Below are 6,651 nucleotides of genomic sequence, written 5' to 3'. Positions count from 1 at the left end.
CTCAATTGTCAGGAAGTGTGTGTGTGTGTGTGTGTGTATGTGTATGTGTGTTGGGGTAGGGGGGAATGAGGGTATTGCATTGGTTCAGCAGTCAAGGTCCAACAACTGGTCTCAGGCAGCCCTCCCTAAAAAAAGGTTGCCATGTGTCTCATTCTCCCTACCTCCTTAGTCACCATTTTGAAAAAGACATGTGCAAGAACTCATCATTGTCATAACAGGGTTTTAACCACTGCCTTTTTTTGTTTGTTAACTTCTAACCAACAACCAGACTTCCTGCAGGGCCATATTTTCTGATCTCACATTTAAGCTTTTTGCTACACTGAGAAACATGGGCACCCTGGCTGCTCTCAGAGTCCACATTTTCTTACTGGGTAAATTATAGAAGTTTCTCTGCAGACCTATTTAAGACTATTCTGTCCTCCAGTCTTCAATATATGCCTGTAACTGTATTACAAGCTTTGTGTTATCCAGGACTAAACAAGTAGAAGGCATCAAACTTCAGGCAGTACTCCAGATCATGAGAAAAGAAAGCAGTTACCTATCCCACCCTTCTGATGTTTTTTTTTGTTTTGTTTTATCATGAGCAGGCTAGACAGGATTATAACTCCAGGCTTCTGATGGGATGTCTCTGATTATTATTCCCTGAATTGTGATTAAAAGACTCCACTTCAATCAGTGTCTGGGGTCTTCCTCCCTTAGAGCCCCCCTAAGGCTTCTGGGGAAGGAGATTTCTGACAAATCTTTCCTCGCTCCAAATAAACAAACAAACAAATTAAAAAACAAGGAAAAAGATCGTTTTGCAAGACTGCATGGCATTAGATACTCTTTACAGCAGCTGAAGTTGGTATGTGTGCCATGCTAAAGACTGAATGTTGTGTATTTTTCATGACATTCATTAAATTTTACCCAAGGCCTTGCTGCTTTAATGTGAAAAACACTGCACATTGAACAACTGACTGGAGGTTCCCTATGAGATGTGTGGATGTCCCTTACAAGCTGATGGTACAATCCTGATTGTTACTGTATTGCATGTTCACTTGTCATTTGTTGCTATAGCTTGCATTGCTGTTGTGGTCATTGGTTCCACATTCCATGTGTGCTCCTTACATAGGGCCCTTGACTGAAGACAATGTACATAAAGAATTGTGAGGCTGGCGCCGCGGCTCACTAGGCTAATCCTCCACCTAGCGGCGCCGGCACACCAGGTTCTAGTCCCGGTCGGGGCGCCGGATTCTGTCCCAGTTGCCCCTCTTCCAGGCCAGCTCTCTGCTGTGGCCAGGGAGTGCAGTGGAGGATGGCCCAGGTGCTTGGGCCCTGCACCCCATGGGAGACCAGGAAAAGCACCTGGCTCCTGGTTCCTGCCATCGGATCAGCGCGGTGCGCCGGCCGCAGCGCGCCAGCCGCGGCGGCCATTGGAGGGTGAACCAACGGCAAAGGAAGACCTTTTTCTCTGTCTCTCTCACTGTCCACTCTGCCTGTCAAAAATAAATAAATAAATAAATAAATAAAAATAAAAAAATAAAAATAAAATAAAAAAAGAATTGTGAGACCAGGAAACTAGAAGAGGTGGAGTGTTGCAGAAATAAACTTGGGAAGATGGTATTTCCTAAGTTTCCATGCTTTATGCCCTTGCCCCTTTATCTCCATGCTCCCAGATCTCTGTGCCTCTGTGGCAACCGCTGTCGTGGTAATCCACAGGTCCACCTGTTTGGCTAGCTGCCTATGACCCTGTTATGAAATGGCTTGCCACTTTTCTCTGTATGTTCATATAAGAAGTTGGGGCAGAGGGAAGAGTGGGGTTAAGGGTCCGAGGCTGGGTATGGATACCTCACTGCAGTCCAGTCAGCCACCACAGGATAAGTAGTTATGCTCCTGTGTATATTTTCACCCATTGCTGTGAAAAAAGAGAACTTACACAAGATTCCTAAGTTGTTCTTTGGCCTGTCCAAACCTGGACTTAATTTCTCAAAAGTCAAATTGCTTAATCACAACAGTGCTTCCTCATCACCTTAGGCAATTTCCTAACAGTCAAATTTTTATCTCAGGAGGAAAGCTGCCCCTGTAATGTTTCAAATTATATGATGTACCCCTCAAACTTTACAAAGTATACCAAGCTTAAAGTAGATCTATATGGGACAGCAGTTTCTAAATCACCTCTAAGTCAAATATTTTCTCTCATTATTGTTTATGAAACACATTAATAACCTATACCTGAACCACACACCTGAGTTAAGAGGAATGAGGTCCTGATTAAACACCTGGATCTTTTTAATAACAACTTCACTGTAATCATCGGAAAGCACAGAGCTTTGGAATATTAAAAAGGGAAGGTATGATCCCAGCAAAGCTTTAGATGAACACTTCCAGCACATCTGAGGTTTGGAGTTTGGAATTCAACAAATAATAGCATATGGACTAAAACGGTATTTATATTCCAGCACCTGCAGCTAATTAACTGCACCTATTTGGGTAGAGAATTGAACCTCTCTGAACTTAAGTTTCTTACCCTGGAAACAGGAAAAACACTGCTCACGTGGCCCAGTTCACCTAAGATTGCAGCACTAGCAGCAGCAGAAGTAGTAGTAGTAGTAGTAGTAGTAGTAGTAGTAGTAGTAGTAACGCAGCTTTCATGTGTTGAGTGCTTACTCTGTGCTGTAAACTGAAAACAAAACAGTGAAGTGGGATCCCATTTTTTATAGATGAGGAAGCTAAACTCAGAGATAAGAATGTGTACAAGGTGGCACATCTGTCACTAGCAGAATCTAAGTGAGAAGACCAACTACTCCAATGCCAAGGGTCATGACCTTTTCACATCTCAAAGGGCATTCACATGGCCAATCTAAGGAGGCAGCGCTATTGACTACACACTGTAAATGGCAAAGCACCACAGTAAGTTAATTTGTTATACTGCATTTTATTTGCTACAATAGATTTTCTGCTGAATACATAATACTATTCTTAGCAAGAGCACATCAACTCAAGAAATGAAGGAAAGGGCACAGGTGAATGTGCAACATGAGACCTGAGACAATGCAAAGATACGGAAGATAACTTTAAAATAGATATAACAGCTGGTGACATCATTTTGTTCATTTGAGCATTCATACACATCTGCATAGAGTCACAATCCACAAACGTAAAATATTTTTCAAAACACCAATGGAAATCGCTGGGATCATTACAAAGGGCTGAGAAATTTGTTGTTTCTGGATCATTGCTCTACAAGCCAATACTGACAACTTATTAGATTGCTTAGGAGATGTTGTGAGAGACACAGAACAAGCATGTTAGGCTGCAAACTGCCTGTGGTCATGTCTGCCCGGGATAACAAAGAGGAGCAAGTTAGCAAAGGTGGGAAGCTATAAAATGCTTTATCTCCTCTTAGTAGTCAAAAACAACAATGGTCAATTGGAGGCCAGCACCGCAGCTCACTTGGCTAATCCTCCACCTGTGGCGCCGGCACCCTGGGTTCTAGTCCCGGTTGCTCCTCTTCCAGTCCAGCTCTCTGCTGTGGCCCAGGAGTGCAGTGGAGGATGGCCCAAGCGCTTGGGCCCCTGCACCTGCATGGGAGACCAGGAGGAAGCACCTAGCTCCTGGCTTTGGATCGGCACAGCGCGCCAGCTGTGGCGGTCATTTGGGGGTGAACCAACAAAAGGAAGACCTTTCTCTCTCTCTCTGTCTAACTCTGCCTGTCAAAAAAATAACAAACAATGGTGAATTGGAAAGCTAACAAAGGCCTATCAACCGTCTCTACCCTCTCAAATTTTTTCTAAGCATTTAAAACAGAGTGAAGTTTTCACTCACCAAAGACAGGACAAGTACCTGTCCTTGGTGAATAAAATCTTTCCTCTGTTCATTTGGTTGCAAATACTCTTTTTTTAAAAATAAGTTCAGACCTGAGATGGAAAAGATGAAAAATAAAATAAAAATTGTACTCTACAGTTCTTATCTGTGTCTCTATGTTTTTATGAGTCTGTCCTCACTCCATCAAGAGCCTCCATGCAGCTTCTCACTTCCTCTATCAGGCAGCAAGGCCCCCAAAGCCCCTGCCTATGCTCTCTGTTCCTTTACTGAATGGGTGCTCTGTTTCTTCTAGAAGAGATGAAATAAAACCCTAAGGGCACACTGCACAGACACATGGTCTCATCACAGCATCATCTCAGGTAGTATTTTTCACATCACTTCCCATCCAGATACAGTGTCCCCTTTACCCTTAATAGACTATTTGATCACTTCAATCATACTTAGCAGCCTTGTTGGAACAAAGAGTTTCATTCATTCATCTGCTCATTCACTTATTCAGCTGGATAAATATTTACTGTGTACAGTCTGTACCAGGCACTGACAGGTTCTGGACAAATAACATAAATAATAATGTACAATCACTACCCTCACGCAACCACAGTCTGGACATGTCACCAATGAGTAATACTACACAGCAAAGTATATCAGGCCTGGTAGGTCTATAGGAAAAAATCTAGATACAGACTTGAAATCTTGGAAGAAAAGCAGACCTTACCACATTTGGGTTGACCTTATGTCTAAAACATGTGATGTTCACCACATAAGGCCAATCATCAGGCTCCATAAGTACCCCAGCAGCATGGGCACATGTGACATGGAAGGATGCTGGGCAGCGGCCATAGGAACATTGGATGCAGGCTCCAGAAACCTTCTTAACCCGGTGTCTGCAGAAGATACACTTCTAGAAAGATAAAACAGAGAAAAGCGTCAACTCACACTCTGCAACTCAACCACTTTCCGCAATTCAGAGAAGAATAGCTATTAGAGAGGGAAGACCGAATACAGCAACAAGTCCTGACTCTCTAGGGGCCAGAAGAGGGAGAGCATCTGTTGCAATCTACTCTGCTTGCTTTAAAGGAAACACACTTTTACAGTCACCCACTCCAGACATATGCTTAAGTACTTCTAGTGGTTAAGAAAGCCAAACTCTTTCAAACATGGTCCTCCCAGCACAGAGCTCAGAAAGGCCCCAAAGGCACACTTATAAATCACCCTGAATGCTAAAGCCACTTCTGTTTTACCTCCTGCATGGTGTGCCTCTCAGTACAGCAAGAAATGGAATACGGGTTTGGAAGACAAGCACACACACTCCTAGGCTGGATGAGATTGTCAGAAACACCCAAACAGCATACAGATGGCCTAACTTTTCCATTTACAAGGAAATGCAAAGTGTTAAATGGTCCAATGTGGAAGCTAGGGCTCAAGTGCTTAATAATCCAAATCTCAACCCTTCATGACTGACAGAAAAATATGCCTCCCAAAGTGAGAAAATGGAAAATCACCCTAAAGGGCATAATTTCATCAAACATTTATAGCTGATGATGCCTGGGGAAGAGAAAATGAAAACAAAAGCAGCAATAATGATTACCACAATCTGAAAATTAAATTGCATACAATTATCCCTAAACATTATCAGTACATTTGTTACAAGAGATAGGGAAAATCAAACAGCTTCACTACACATAAGATTTGTATACTAGTACTTGAGAATTGGGGAAGAAATGGCTATGGAACATCTTAGGCAAAGATGTGGAAATGAGAAGAAATGCAATGATCAGAAAACTCAAATTCATATTCCTGGAATTAAAAAGGGTCTGCCAGCTGATCAAATATTGATGCAATTGCTTTGGTATAGGTATAACCTAGCTTCCTTCTTGGGACAGTGAGGTTATTTAAATTAATGCCTTCTGGAGACTCTAATATTTCAATACAGCCCAGTAAGAATCAATGTACACTTAACTTCTACCTCTTCTTCGCATCCACATCCAATCAGCAACTCATTCTTACAGATTCTCTGTGCCTTAATCTTGCTCAGATTTCTCCTACCAATCTATGATAACTGCCAACTGCCTCTTTCCATGGTGTATTGCCCAGCACAGTAATGGCCTCCTAACTGGTCTCTACATCTTTTATTTCATTCCACTTCATCTCCCCCAACACTGCCAGAACAATCTGCATGCAGCTGTCATCCCACATCACTGCCCCAACACTGAATATCCTTTAATGAATTTTCTTTATCTCAAAGTCACTCTGCAAAAACAACCAAAAGGAACAGCATGAGACAGAAGTACAAAGCTTCGTAGTCCACTCGAACGTTCTTATTTCTTGCTAGTCCCTATAAGAACCCTAAACCTCAGGCACCTATATGATTTCCCTATACACCCAGATTTAATGTACAATTTATCAACTTTAACCGGAGGTTAAGGATGTGTCTTAGCTGAAAAGAAATTACAGACATACACACGCAGAAAACCACAGAACTAAAACAAGACCCTTCAAATCTACATAAAACAATTACTTATTAGGCTACTTATTACCTCTGGAAATCCTTAGTATCTGTTTCATACATTCTTGATAATTCTTGTCAGTTCCAAAATGTGATGGTAGATTTAACAGCAAAATCTCTCATCAAGAGTCCAAGACATAATCAGACACATTTTTTTTCCCCAAAGATTTATTTATTTATTTGAAAGTCAGAGTTACAGAGAGGCAGAGGCAGAGAGAGTTCCTCCATCTACTGGTTCACTCCCCAGATGGCCACAATGGCCGAGCTGCGCTGATCTGAAGGCAGGAGCCAGAGGCTTCTTCTGGGTCTCCCACGTGGCTGCAGGGGCCCAGGGTCTTAGA

General features: G+C 42.4%; 1 protein-coding gene across 4 annotated transcripts in view; it reads right to left on the bottom strand.

Annotated features, from left to right (window-relative positions):
* KDM4C (lysine demethylase 4C) overlaps positions 1 to 6,651 on the bottom strand; it is a 350,839-nt gene that overhangs the window by 70,132 nt on the left and 274,056 nt on the right. For 2 of the 4 annotated variants that reach the window (XM_051858176.2, XM_070051918.1), the window contains 2 exons: positions 4,520 to 4,705; positions 2,507 to 2,659 (listed from right to left, as the gene is read on the bottom strand). In XM_051858176.2, coding sequence (XP_051714136.1) covers positions 2,507 to 2,659; positions 4,520 to 4,705 — 339 coding nt within the window. The remainder of the gene's footprint in view (positions 1 to 2,506; positions 2,660 to 4,519; positions 4,706 to 6,651) is intronic. The other 2 variants (XM_051858178.2, XM_070051925.1) reach the window with 1 other exon arrangement.

Source organism: Oryctolagus cuniculus, chromosome 1, assembly GCF_964237555.1.
Source record: "Oryctolagus cuniculus chromosome 1, mOryCun1.1, whole genome shotgun sequence".
Lineage (NCBI taxonomy): Eukaryota > Metazoa > Chordata > Mammalia > Lagomorpha > Leporidae > Oryctolagus > Oryctolagus cuniculus.
The sequence above is the reverse complement of the archived record's forward strand: the minus strand, read 5'-3'. Positions and strand labels throughout refer to the sequence as shown.